This window comes from Triturus cristatus, chromosome 3_2 (assembly GCF_964204655.1).
Source record: "Triturus cristatus chromosome 3_2, aTriCri1.1, whole genome shotgun sequence".
NCBI classification, from domain to species: Eukaryota; Metazoa; Chordata; class Amphibia; order Caudata; family Salamandridae; genus Triturus; species Triturus cristatus.
In genome coordinates this window covers 1,206,367,910-1,206,382,656 of record NC_140584.1, presented here as the reverse complement: position 1 = coordinate 1,206,382,656, position 14,747 = coordinate 1,206,367,910, and the positions used below count along the sequence as shown (strand labels likewise).

At 48.8% G+C, this 14,747-nt stretch overlaps 1 protein-coding gene across 9 annotated transcripts in view; it reads left to right on the top strand.

The window, feature by feature from the left end:
- Positions 1 to 14,747, top strand: part of OBSL1 (obscurin like cytoskeletal adaptor 1) — a 685,475-nt gene that overhangs the window by 619,504 nt on the left and 51,224 nt on the right. For all 9 annotated transcript variants that reach the window (XM_085650183.1, XM_085650179.1, XM_085650182.1 and 6 more), the window contains 3 exons: positions 1,237 to 1,506; positions 5,500 to 5,766; positions 8,477 to 8,743. In XM_085650183.1, coding sequence (XP_085506309.1) covers positions 1,237 to 1,506; positions 5,500 to 5,766; positions 8,477 to 8,743 — 804 coding nt within the window. The remainder of the gene's footprint in view (positions 1 to 1,236; positions 1,507 to 5,499; positions 5,767 to 8,476; positions 8,744 to 14,747) is intronic.

Here is a 14,747-nt window from a genome sequence, read left to right as displayed (position 1 = left end):
TTTATTTTTAAAAGTGGACAAATACAGAAAGTGTAGCATGTTCCCAGCGACTCTCCTTCATACATTCCTAGCCAATAGTTGTGCTGCTTGCGAGTGTATGGAGTCAAAAAACATAATATGTTTCCTTCAATAACAGCCTATCTTAACATGTTTATGCTATTATGCAAGTTTTTTTATGTGGCTTTATAGTTTTATTATATTTGGCTGCTAAATATACCAAAATCAGATAGACATCAAAGCATGAGTGCACATTTACTGGTTGAATAAATGTGGAAATAAATGAGTTACTACTTCATTTATTCCCAAAACACAAAAATAATATGGATAAATACAGAAAAGATAACCCAAAAATAAATATGGATAAATACATACGGAAACGTAAAAAAAACAAAATATACCATAAAACAGGGAGCCCTACTGATGACATAACCTGTGTATTTATAGGGCGCATCTCCACCTAAGGGTATCTTGGCGCTGAATGATAGATGTTTATTGTTACCCAACTCAATTGTATTCATTTTAGCGGCCTCAGAAGGATGAAAAGCTGAGTAGACCCGACAGGATTTGAACCTGTGGCCATGAGGTTGTACACAGGCCCCCACAGTGGACACATTGTTCCACGAAGCCACCAGACATGGCGTAGGGCCCGTTATCAGTACACCTAACATATCATTGCAACATCAGAGGCATCACTTCCTGGTGCTGTAAACATCCTTGTAGGGGTGGGGGGGACGGGGGAAAGGAGGGTGTGGGGTGGTAGCTTGTTCAGGGCCTGCGTGACCTTGGCGAGCCCAGTTGGATAGCTACAGGAAGTAAATCTGGTGCTTTCAGTGAACAGACCTTACTCCGCTGCAGCTACTGGTGGTGACGCGACACAGCTATTACCTTTCCACAAGCATATGAAACAAAATGGCGTGCATGCCCCCTCCCTCACCCGCTTCTACCATCATCTCTTCCTGACTCACCTCTCCCCTCCCTTCTCTTGCTCCCACCACGTTTCCTCACTAACCTCTACACTTCTTCACGTCTCTCTCTCCTTCACTCATCTTTTGCCTTCCCTTGTGTCTAATCTTCCCCATGTTTCCTCACTAACATCTCCACCTCTCTCTTCTCTTCCACCCCGTTCTTTCCTCTGTCCACTCTCATTCACTGCTTCTCTCTTCAGTTCCCACCTCTCTCTTCTCTTCCACCCCGTTCTTTCCTCCGTCCACCCTCATTTACTGTCTCTCTTTTCAGTTCCCAGGGAGGTGGAGATAATCAGTGACCTAAGGAGTGTGACCTTGTTGGAAGGAGATGATGCCACATTCAAGTGTGTGGTGTCCCCAGAAGATGCTAAAGTGGCCTGGAAGCTGGACCATGCACCCTTGCCCCCCAGCAGCAGGATGGAGGTGACCAGGAATGGACTCTGCCACTCCTTGACCATCCGGCAGTGTCGGCTCAGCGATACTGCAACTGTGTCACTCGATGCCGAGGGCCTGGTGACCAAGGCCAGGCTGAATGTCCAAGGTGAGTAATGGGTCCCTGGGGGGTTAGTCTATACCCTTGTGTCACTTGCCACCGATGACCTGGTGACCCAGGCAAAACTGAGTGTACAAGATGAGTGAGGGGTCCCTGTGGGGTGAGTCTATACCCTTGTGTCTCTCGATGCTGAGGGCCTGGTGACCCAGGCCAGGCTGAATGTCCAAGGTGAGTGAGACCTCCCTGGTGGGTCAGTCTATACCTTTGTGTCACTCAATGCTGAGAGCCTGATGACCCAGGCCAGGCTAAACATCTAAGGCGAGTGAGGGGTCCCGGGAGTCAATCTATACCCTTGCGTCATTTGCCACCGAGGGGCTAGTGACCCAGGCCAGGCTGAATGTGCAAGGTCATTGATCGGTTCCTGGGTGGTTGATGGGTCTATACCATTCTGTCACTTGACACGGAAGGCCTGATAACCCAGGCCAGGCTGAACGTCCAAGGTGAGTGAGATGTCCCTGGGAGCAGTGGGGATCTGGACCATTGTGTCATTCGACGGGGAGGCCCTGGTGCCAAGGCCAGATAAAATATCCAAGGTGACTGAGTGGCCTCTTGGGGGGTGAATCCATACCATTGTGTCACTAGACACCGAGGGCTTGGTGACCCAGGTCAGGCTGAACTAACAAGGTGAGTGAGTGGTCCCTGCTAGGGCAGTCTATACGCTTGTGTCACTGGATGATCAGGACCTGGTGACCAAGGCCAGGCTGAACCAGGGACGGACTGGGACAGAAAATAAACCGAGGCACCAAAATAAAAGTTGCCACCTCTGAATATACATGGACATGTCTCTGGATGGATGCTCTCGAAGAGAAGCATCTGAGAGGACAGGGACATGAATGAATGTACATGTCTCTGAATGGATGTTCTCGAGAATAGAAGCATCTGTGCGGACAGGGACATGAATGAATGGACATGTCACTGAATGGATTCTCTCGAAGAGAAGACTCTGAATGGACATGTCTCTGAATGGATGCTCTCTAGAATAGAAGACTCCGAGTGGACATGATTGAATGGACATCTCTCTGGATGGATGCTCTCTAGAACAGAAGACTCTGAACAGACATGGACATGAATGAATGGATATGTCTATGAATGGATACTCTGTAGAAGAGAAGGCTCTGAGTGGACATGTCTCTGAATGGACGCTCTCGAGAAGAGAAGCATCTGAGTGGACAGGGACATTAATGAATGGACATGTCTCTGAATAGATGCTCTCGAGAAGAGAAGCATCTGAGCGGACAGGGACATTAATGAATGGACATGTCTCTGAATGGATGCTCTCGAGAAGAGAAGCATCTGAGTGGACAGGGACATTAATGAATGGACATGTCTCTGAATGGATGCTCTCGAGAAGAGAAGCATCTGAGCGGACAGGAACATGAATGAATGGACATGTCTCTGAATGGATGCTCTCGAGAAGAGAAGCATCTGAGCGGACAGGGACATGAATGAATGGACATGTCTCCGAGTGGATGCTCTCGAGAAGAGAAGCATCTGAGCGGACAGGGACATGAATGAATGGACATGTCTCTGAATGGATGCTCTTTCGAAGAGAAGACTCTGAATGGACATGTCTCTGAAAGGATGCTCTGTAGAAGAGAAGACTCTTAATGGACGTGAATGAATGAACATCTCTCTGAATGGATGCTCTGTAGAAGAGAAGGCACTGAATGGACATGAATGAATGGAGATGTCTCTGAATGGATGCTCTCTAGAAGAGAAGGCTCTGAGTGGACATGATTGAATGGACATGTCTCTGAATGGATGCTCATGAGAAGAGAAGACTCTGAATGGACATGGACATGCATGAATGGACATGTCTCTGAATGGATGCTCTCTTGAAGAGAAGGCCCTGCATGGACATGGGCATGAATGAACGAATATGTTTCTGAATGGACGTTCTCTAGAACAGAAGACTGAATGGACATGAATGAATGGACATGTCTCTGAATGGAAGCTCATGAGAAGAGAAGACTCTGAAAGGACATGGACATGCATGAATGGACATGTCTCTGAATGGATGCTCTCTTGAAGAGAAGACCCTGCATGGACATGGCATGAATGAACGAATATGTTTCTGAATGGACGTTCTCTAGAAGAGAAGACTGAATGGACATGCATGAATGGACATGTCTCTGAATGGATGATCTCTTGAAGAGAAGACCCTGCATGGACATGGGCATGAATGAACGAATATGTTTCTGAATGGACGTTCTCTAGAAGAGAAGACTGAATGGACATGAATGAATAGACATGTCTCTGAATAGATGCTCCTCTAAATACAAGTCTCCAGTGCCCTCAGATACATTTACCCCGGAGTTGGAGAAAAAGATGGTGGGGTCTGTGGCAGGATGGAGGTTATGCTGTGCTCCAGACATGGGTTCCTTGCTCACTGTGCCCCTGGATTCAAGCTAGCATGGTTGATGAGGGTTAATACCCTGAAACCGGTCCCAGGATGCTTGTTTCCGCTGCTGGGAGGACCTGGCCTAGTAGTTCAGTCTGGACTGTTCCCATGAGGAGCAGGGTCAAGGCTGATTTGCATATGGCTCGGTCCAAACTGGGGTGGCATAGTGAGCAAAAGAAAGATGGATTCAACTCAGATCTCTTGACTGGGGGTGAGTGGTTAAAAAGTTTCAGCACTCCATCCATCATCATGTTGCGTTTCCTATGTTCACTCTAAATGGCCAAATGTATGCCTAGACGTGGGTTCCTTGCTTGCTGTGCCACTAGATTCAAGATAGCCTGACTGATGAGTGGTGATACACCAAAACCAGTCCAAGACAACTTGTTTCTGGTCCAGTGAGGACGTGGCCAGGCACTTTGGGCTGGACTGGTCCTATGAGGAGCAGGGTCAAGGCTGATTTGCATTTGGATGGGTCCAAACTGGGGTGTTATAGTGAGCAAAAGAACGATGGATTCAACCCAGATCTCTTGACTAGGGGTGAGTGGTTGAAAAGTTTCAGCACTCCATCCATCATCTTGTTATGTTTGATGTGATTGCTCTAAGTGGTCAAGGGTTTGTCCAAACGTGGGTCCCTTGCTCACTTTGCCACTGGATTCAAGCTAGCCTAGCTGATGAGGGGTGATACCCTGAAACCGGTCCAAGAATGCTTGTGTCTAATCCAGGGAGGACCTGCCTTGGCAGTTCGGGCTGCACTGTTCACATGGGGAGCAGGGTCTAGACTGATTTTCATATGACTGGGGGCAACCTGCGTTGACATATTGAGCAAAAGAACGATGGATAAAACCCAGAACTGTGACTGGGGGTGAGTCCATCATCATGTTGAGTTTGCTGCGCTTAAGACCAGGGCAGAGCAGAACATCCTGCCTCCACCAAGGTGAGCCCCCTTTCAGCCTAGAAAGGTGCCAGTCAACCTGTCACCATTTCAGTGCTGGGATGAGGAGCGACCCCCACCCACCCCCCTTATACAGGGAGGAGTTTCAGATAAGAGCTGATGACTGAAAAGGGGTCATCAGATATGTGTCTCTTCACTAGAGTTGAGGGCTGTGGAAGAGGAGCTGCCCTCTTAGGTTTCTTTCTTCACTATAAAATCGTGTATCCCAGTTCTGCAGGTTGGAGGGGGGGGGGCTAGAATATTGCTACACAGTCAGGAAGATAGAGCTTGCTATCAAGCTCTGTTCCCTCCAACGCCCTCCCCCAACCCTCCCCCCCCACCGTTATCTGCTAGGACGTGTGAGGCTCTCTTCCAAAGTAAGTAAAAAGTTTCTATAGAAAACAAGACATAGCTACGTTTTTACAATGTCCAAAGAATGCCAGTGGCCCAATCGAGCCTACATATGAGATTTACATACACCCCCTTCTTAGGTACTGTTGTCACCAGGAAATTACATTATGTTGTGTCCTTTTCTACTGTTGCTCCAGGCTCACTGCTGTGTGTTTTCTCCTGTCGTATTGTTGTGGGTGAAGGTAACATGTGTGGCTTCGCACAGGTGTCCTTGCTCATCTCTCGCTGTGTCCCACAGAGGCCCAGGTGTCCTTCCTGACCAAGCTGCAGAATGTGACAGTGGAGGAGATGGAAGATGTGACCCTGGAGGTGGAGGTCAGCACGGACTCTGCTGAGGTGCAGTGGATGAAGCATGGTGTGGTCATACAGCCCGGGGCCAAGTACACCCTCGGCGAGTCTGGTCGGAAACGCGCCCTGACCATCCACGATGTCCGGTTCTCTGATCGTGGCAACTACCGATGTGAGAGCCTGCATGACAAGACCCAAGCTAAGCTGTCCGTGGAGGGTGAGTACCTTTGTGATGTGGTATTACTCAGGCCAAATCCAGTGTGTATAAGGTAAGGACCTCTATAACATGATAAGACTCAAGCCAAGCTCTGCATGGAGGTACATTTGCGATCATACTCAGGCTAAATCCTGTGTGTGGAATGTGAAGACCCTACAGCATGACAAGACCTAAGCCAAGCTATCCATGGAGGTTGAGTACATTTGTGATGATACTCAGGCTAATTCCTGTGTGTGGAAGGAGAAGACCTCTATAACATGGCAAGACTCAAACAAAGCTATCTGTGGAGGTTGAGTTCATTTGTGATGATACTCAGGCTAAGTCCTGTGTGTGGAAGGTGAAGCCCTACATCATGACAAGATCCAAGCCAAGCTATCTGTGGAGGGTGAGCACATTTGTGATGATACTCAGGTTAAATCTTATGTGTGGAAGGGGAAGACCCTTCAGCATGACAAGACCCAAGCCAGCTATCCATGAAGGGTGAGTACATTTGCGATGATACTCAGACTAAATCCTGTGTGTGGAAGGTGAAGACCCTACAGCATGACAAGACCCAAGCCAAGCTATCTGTGGAGATTGAGTAACTTTGTGATGTGGTATTACTCAGGCCAAATCCAGTGTGTATAAGGTAAGGACCTCCATAACATGATAAGACTCAAGCCAAACTCTGCATGGAGCGTGAGTACATTTGTGATGATACTCAGGCTAAATCCTGTGTGTGGAAGGTGAAGACCCTACAGCATGACAAGACCCAAGCCAAGCTATCCGTGGAGCGTGAGTACATTTGCGATCATACTCAGGCTAAATCCTGTGTGTGGAAGATGAAGACCCTATAACATGGCAAGACCCAAGCCAAGCGATCTGTGGAGGGTGAGCACATTTGTGATGATACTCAGGTTAAATCTTATGTGTGGAATGGGAATACCCTACAGCATGACAAGACCCAAGCCAGCTATCCATGAAGGGTGAGTACATTTGCGATGATACTCAGGCTAAATCCTGTGTGTGGAAGGTGAAGACCCTACAGCATGACAAGACCCAAGCCAAGCTATCTGTGGAGGGTGAGTACATTTGCGATGATACTGTAGAGGGTGAGTATCTGCGGTATACAACTTACATTGGGTTATGCTACCTGTGGAAGGTGAGTACTTCTACGACACAGCATGATTCAGGACTAGCCCTCTGTGGAGCATGGGTATCTACATGACATGACATCACTCAGGCCGAATTCTGTGTGTATAAGGCAAGGACTTCCATAACATGACAAGACTCAAGCCAGGCTATCCATGGAAGGTGAGTTCCTCTGTGTGTGGCTTTACTCAGGCCAAACCCAGTGTGTGTGGAAGGTGAAACCCCTATAACATAATAAGACTCAAGGCAAGCTGTTTGTAAAGAGTGAGTTTCCTTGTTATGTGGCATTAAACAGGCTGTATCCTGTGTGTGTAAGAGGAAAGACCTGTATGACATCATAGTGCTCAATGCAAGCTGTCCATGGATGGTGAATACTTGTGTTAAAGCACCTAAGTTGGGTCCGGCTACCGCTGGAAGGTGAGTACTTTCACAGCACAGCATGACTCTGTCCAAGCCCTCTGTGGAAGGTGAGTACCTACATGGTATGACATCACTTAGGCCGAATCCTGTGTGTATAAGGTGAGGACCTCCATTAACATTACAAGACTCAAGCCAAGCTATCCGTGGAGGGTGAGTACCTTTGAGCTGGGGCTTTACTCATGTCGAATCCTGTGTGTGTAAAGTGAAACCACTAGAACATAATAAGACTCAAGGCAAGCTTGCCATGAAGCGTGGGCACTTAAGCTGGGCCAAGCTACCGGTGGACGGTGAGTGCCTTAATGAGAGACTGTATGTCAGAATATTATGGATGTTAATATCACAGTACAAGAATCTCGTAGCTGCTATTCCGACCACCAAGGTATATATAGGTTAGTATAGATTTACTATACTTAACACCAAACTTGACGTACCTTGTAGACAGGTATATCATCAAGGTACATATATGGGTGTATGTACATAACTGTGGAGTAAAGTTGATGTCTCTCTATGAGACATCAGCACCGTCCCCTTATGGGATATTTCTGTATTGTAGAAATGGTGCAACCCCTTAAGCCAGGTGCCTGTGGTCCAGTATAGGGAATGTAGTAGGAATTCCTCAAGCTGTGCTCCTAGGAGCAGCCTCTACAGGTAGAAAGATCTCTTAGGACATCTCAGGTACATCTCTGCAGGGGATGGATTACCATCCCTCGGGACACTATTCTCTCAGAGGGGTACAGCTGGAGCTGCATGCCCTCCCCTAGGGCTGCTGCAGGGGGCAGGTTTACATGCCACTTCTGTGCATAGGTTCACCAATGTCCACCCTACTTTAATGCATTTAAGTCTTATTCTAGCCATTATGCCTATATCCACCCCATCCCTACACTCAGTTATAACCATTACCCTAAACACAATCTTCTGCACAACCCTAAACTCAACCTCAACCAACCTCAGATCACAAGGTCCCAACCCCTAAAGCCTATTCCCTTCAGTCAGACACCTATGCCGACTGAGGTCCAGTCATTAACTTAACCCCACTTAAAAACCATCGCTTATACCAGCCCTAAAACAAACCTTCCCTGTAACCTGGACTATCAGTTTCAAGTGGTAGTGCCTCGAAGTCTCTTAGCTAACCTTCTTGCCTCTCTCCTGTGGTCCCCAGCCAGGAAGGTGGTGTTGCGGAAGCCGCTGTCAGATGTGGACACCTTTGAAAGGGAGGCAGCCACCTTTCAGTTGGAACTGTCCCACCCCAAAGTGGATGGGGTTTGGACCAAGGATGGCCTGCGCCTCAAGCCCTGCAATGCTTTCCGGATCAGCGCCAGTGGGTGCCTGCACAGCCTAACCCTCTCTGACCTCACCCTGGAGGATTCGGGCACCATCATCTTCACCGCCGACGACATCCGCTGCTCCGCCAGACTCAGAGTAAAAGGTAGGACATCTCCTGTCAACCTACAGTGACTGAGGGCCCTGAGCCTCATTGCGGCTCTTGACATGCAGGGTGATCTGGGCCCTCACTCTCACTGTGGGCCCTCCCCCCACTGTGTCTCCTGATCTTTACTCTATGTCCTTATTCTCACTGCGTGCCCTCACCCACAGTGTCTCCTGATCTTCACTCTATGTCCTCACTCTCACTGCATACCCTACCACACTGTGTCTCCTGATCTTTACACTGTGTCCTTGTTCTCACTGCGTGCCCTGCCCCCGCTGTGTCTCCTGATCTTTACTCTGTGTTCTCGTTCTCACTGCGTGCCCTCCCCCCGCTGTGTCTCCTGATCTTTACTCTGTGTTCTCGCTCTCACTGCGTGCCCTCGCCCACTGTGTCTCCTGTTCTTTACTCTGTGTTTCTCACTCTCACTGTGTTTCCTCCCACCACGGTCTCTCCTGATCTTTACTCTGTGTCCTCGTTCTCACGGCGTGCCCTCCCCCTGCTGTGTCTCCTGATCTTCACTCTATGTCCTCGTTCTCACTGCGTGGCCTCCCCCCACTGTGTCTCCTGATCTTTACTCTATGTCCTCGTTCTCACTGCGTGGCCTCCCCCCACTCTGTCTCCTGATCTTTACTCTGTGTCCTCGTTCTCACTGCGTGGCCTCCCCCCACTGTGTCTCCTGATCTTTACTCTGTGTTCTCGCTCTCACTGCGTGCCCTCCCCCCCACGGTCTCTCCTGATCTTTACTCTATGTCCTCGTTCTCACTGCGTGGCCTCCCCCCACTGTGTCTCCTGATCTTTACTCTATGTCCTCGTTCTCACTGCGTGGCCTCCCCCCACTCTGTCTCCTGATCTTTACTCTGTGTCCTCGTTCTCACTGCGTGGCCTCCCCCCACTGTGTCTCCTGATCTTTACTCTGTGTTCTCGCTCTCACTGCGTGCCCTCGCCCACTGTGTCTCCTGTTCTTTACTCTGTGTTTCTCACTCTCACTGTGTTTCCTCCCCCCACGGTCTCTCCTGATCTTTACTCTGTGTCCTCGTTCTCACTGCGTGGCCTCCCCCCACTGTGTCTCCTGATTTTTACTCTGTGTCCTCGTTCTCACTGCGTGCCCTCACCCACAGTGTCTCCTGATCTTCACTCTATGTCCTCACTTTCACTGCATACCCTACCACACTGTGTCTCCTGATCTTTACACTGTGTCCTTGTTCTCACTGCGTGCCCTCCCCGCATGGTCTCTCCTGATCTTTACTCTATGTCCTTGTTCTCACTGTGTGCCCTCACCCACAGTGTCTCCTGATCTTCACTCTATGTCCTCACTTTCACTGCATACCCTACCACACTGTGTCTCCTGATCTTTACACTGTGTCCTTGTTCTCACTGCGTGCCCTCACCGCACGGTCTCTCCTGATCTTCACTCTATGTCCTTGTTCTCACTGTGTGCCCTCACCCACAGTGTCTCCTGATCTTCACTCTATGTCCTCACTTTCACTGCATACCCTACCACACTGTGTCTCCTGATCTTTACACTGTGTCCTTGTTCTCACTGCGTGCCCTCACCGCACGGTCTCTCCTGATCTTCACTCTATGTCCTTGTTCTCACTGCGTGCCCTCACCGCACGGTCTCTCCTGATCTTCACTCTATGTCCTCGTTCTCACTGCGTGCCCTCCCCCCGCTGTGTCTCCTGATCTTTACTCTGTGTTCTCGCTCTCACTGCGTGCCCTCGCCCACTGTGTCTCCTGTTCTTTACTCTGTGTTTCTCACTCTCACTGTGTTTCCTCCCCCCTCGGTCTCTCCTGATCTTTACTCTGTGTCCTCGTTCTCACTGCGTGGCCTCCCCCCACTGTGTCTCCTGATCTTTACTCTGTGTCCTCGTTCTCACTGCGTGGCCTCCCCCCACTGTGTCTCCTGATCTTTACACTGTGTCCTTGTTCTCACTGCGTGCCCTCCCCGCACGGTCTCTCCTGATCTTTACTCTATGTCCTTGTTCTCAGGATGTATGTTGTTACAACGCACACTTTTACAACGCATGCACTTACAACGCATTTTTTACAACGCACAATCCATTACAACGCATGACATTACAACGCATGACACTACAACGCATTTTTAAAAACTACCTTTACAACGCATTCCATTACAACGCATACTACCATTACAACGCATACCATTACAACGCATAATATTAAATTGCATTTAAGGTAAGTATTAGATAGTATAGGGGTAAAAATTACTTTTCTAACTCCAGGGGGTGCAACAGTAGGGTAAGTGTTGGATAGTATAGGGGTAAAAATTACTATTCTAACTCCAGGGGGTGCAACAGTAGGGAAAGTGTTGGATAGTATAGGGGTTAAAATTACTATTCTAACTCCAGGGGGTGCAACAGTAGGGTAAGTGTTGGATAGTATAGGGGTAAAAATTACTATTCTAACTCCAGGGGGTGCAACAGTAGGGAAAGTGTTGGATAGTATAGGGGTTAAAATTACTATTCTAACTCCAGGGGGTGCAACAGTAGGGTAAGTGTTGGATAGTATAGGGGTTAAAATTACTATTCTAACTCCAGGGGGTGCAACAGTAGGGTAAGTGTTGGATAGTATAGGGGTAAAAATTACTATTCTAACTCCAGGGGGTGCAACAGTAGGGTAAGTGTTGGATAGTATAGGGGTAAAAATTACTATTCTAACTCCAGGGGGTGCAACAGTAGGGTAAGTGTTGGATAGTATAGGGGTAAAAATTACTATTCTAACTCCAGGGGGTGCAACAGTAGGGTAAGTGTTGGATAGTATAGGGGTAAAAATTACTATTCTAACTCCAGGGGGTGCAACAGTAGGGAAAGTGTTGGATAGTGTAGTTTAATATTATGCGTTGTAATGGTATGCGTTGTAATGGTAGTATGCGTTGTAATGGAATGCGTTGTAAAGGTAGTTTTTAAAAATGCGTTGTAGTGTCATGCGTTGTAATGTCATGCGTTGTAATGGATTGTGTGTTGTAAAAAATGCGTTGTAAGTGTAGTGCGTTGTAAAAGTTGCGTTGTAAAGGTTGTTCCCCTTGTTCTCACTGCGTGCCCTCACCCACAGTGTCTCCTGATCTTCACTCTATGTCCTCACTCACACTGCATGCCCTACCACACTGTGTCTCCTGATCTTTACACTGTGTCCTCGTTCTCACTGCGTGCCCTCCCCGCACGGTCTCTCCTGATCTTTACTCTATGTCCTTCTTCTCACTGCGTGCCCTCACCCACAGTGTCTCCTGATCTTCACTCTATGTCCTCACTCTCACTGCATGCCCTACCACACTGTGTCTCCTGATCTTTACACTGTGTCCTTGTTCTCACTGCGTGCCCTCCCCGCATGGTCTCTCCTGATCTTTACTCTATGTCCTTGTTCTCACTGTGTGCCCTCACCCACAGTGTCTCCTGATCTTCACTCTATGTCCTCACTTTCACTGCATACCCTACCACACTGTGTCTCCTGATCTTTACACTGTGTCCTTGTTCTCACTGCGTGCCCTCACCGCACGGTCTCTCCTGATCTTCACTCTATGTCCTCGTTCTCACTGCGTGCCCTCCCCCCGCTGTGTCTCCTGATCTTTACTCTGTGTTCTCGCTCTCACTGCGTGCCCTCGCCCACTGTGTCTCCTGTTCTTTACTCTGTGTTTCTCACTCTCACTGTGTTTCCTCCCCCCACGGTCTCTCCTGATCTTTACTCTATGTCCTCGTTCTCACGGCGTGCCCTCCCCCTGCTGTATCTTCTGATTTTTACTCTGTGTTCTCACTCTCACTGCGTGCCCTCCCCCCCACGGTCTCTCCTGATCTTTACTCTATGTCCTCGTTCTCACTGCGTGCCCTCCCCCCACAGTGTCTCCTGATCTTTACTCTGTGTCCACGCTTTCACTGCGTGTCCTCCCCCACTGTGTCTCCTGTTCTTTACTCTGTGTTTCTCACTCTCATTGCGTGCCCTCCCCGCACGGTCTCTCCTGATCTTTACTCTATGTCCTCGTTCTCACTGCGTGCCCTCCCCCCGCTGTGTCTCCTGATCTTCACTGTATGTGCTGCCTCTCACTATGGGCCATATTTACGAGTTTAGTGGTGCAGGCGAGCACAGCAAGCACCTCGCTGTGCTGCCATGCATCAAAGAGAAAGGGCAGGAATGCACTGCATTTGTGCAATGTGGCGCATTCCTGTCCTTTCCTTGTGCGCGAGACCCGTTTTGGCACCCTACCGCCAACGCAGTCACTTTTGCACCATGATGCAAGGAGGCCAGTCTGGTAGGCAGGATTGTTTTTCTGCAGAAAGGTAAACCTTCCTTAGAGGTGTTGTTACCTCTGTGTGTGCTGCAGAATGCAGCACACACAGAAAGAGGAAAAAACGAGGAGAAATAAACATATTTCTCCTCGTTAAGCCTCCCCTTGGGATGCATATCTTTTTGGCGCATCCCCAGGTTTACAAGGTCTTGTAAATCTGGGTGGGTGTCAAAAATCCATGGGAGGTGCGTGGGAGTACCCAGCGCAATGCCCATGGAACGCCTCCCTTGTGCAGAGTACGGCAACGCAGTGATTTGTACTGCTTTGCCTCTCTCCACATTTCTGAACCATTTAAAGCCACGCAAAGTGGATTTGTGTGGCTTCATAAATCTGACTTAGAGGTTTGTGTCACGTGTGTACCACGTTGCATAGTGCAAGCATGACACAAAGCTCTCATAAATATGCCCATATGTGTCTTGACTCTCATTGACTCTCTTGACCATCTTCTGACCCTCACTGTGTGCATCTTCACCCTTACTGTGTGCGTCTTCACCCTCACTATATGTGTCCTAACCCTCTCTGCATGTGTCCTGTCCATTGCTGTGTGCATAGCTGCTCATTGCAGTTGCAGGCCCCTCACTGAGTGCGATGGATTCACTCTATGCCCTGACCCTCAGTGTGTGCATCCCGACCCTCCCTGTGTGTGTTCTTACCCTCATTGAGTTTGTCCTGATCCTCACCACGTGCATGACTGCTCATTGCAGATGAAAGCCCCTCACTGTGGGTCGAGTGATTCACTGTGTGTCCGTCCCTCACTTCGTGTGTCTCTTTACCCTCACTACATGCCTGACTGCTCATTGCAGATGTAGGCCCCTCATTGAGGGTCATAGATTCATTTTATGCCCTGACCCTCGCTATCTGTGCCAACCCCACTGAGTGTGTCCTGACCATCTTTGTGTGCGTCCTTGTAGAAAAGTGCCTCTTTGCATGGTTAGCCCCCACTTTTTGTCTGATGTGCTTTTAAACCGTAAGTGCACTGTGTCCCTGCTAACCAGGTTCCCAGTGCCCAATCTCTTTCCCTAAACACTGTACCACGATTGGCACAACTTGCACCACACTTGTAGGTCCCTAGTAAATGGTGCCGCTGGTACCTACAGCATGGGTACTGAAGAGGGTCCTCTGGGGCTGCAGCACTGGTCGTGCCACCAAGGCTATGCACTCGGCCATTGCAGGCTGCATGTTTTGGTGCAACAAAATCCAAAGAGTCGACATAGCACATAGTCCTGTGTGCCATGCCACCCATGCTCTGCATACGGTTTAGGTAAGTCACTCCTACTGCTGGCCTTTAGCCCTAAGGCAGGGTGTACTGTATTCTATGTGTGGGCATATAATCATGAGCAGATATGCTCCTACAATGTCCAGTCCATTCTGCGATGTTGTAAGTGCACATGGAAGCCATCAAGAGTTCATGCGCTGGATACTTGTCAGCACGAGTTTCCTAGCTCCATGATGGCTTCACTGATTTCTAAGATGTTTGGTTACAAACATCTTGTCTTAATAAATTCTCACTGATGCCCGTGTTACATTTATTTAAAAAATGCACGCAGGAGACCCTTTTAGAGGGTCTCCTGAATACTTACCAGTCCCTGGTGTGGTCTCTGACTGTTTTCACTAGTTTGCCACCACCAGACTTGTTTGTGCCCTCATGGGTGAGAGCCAGTGCTCTCAGGGAAAAAAGTAAAGCCTGCTAATGGCAGAGCTGTTTCA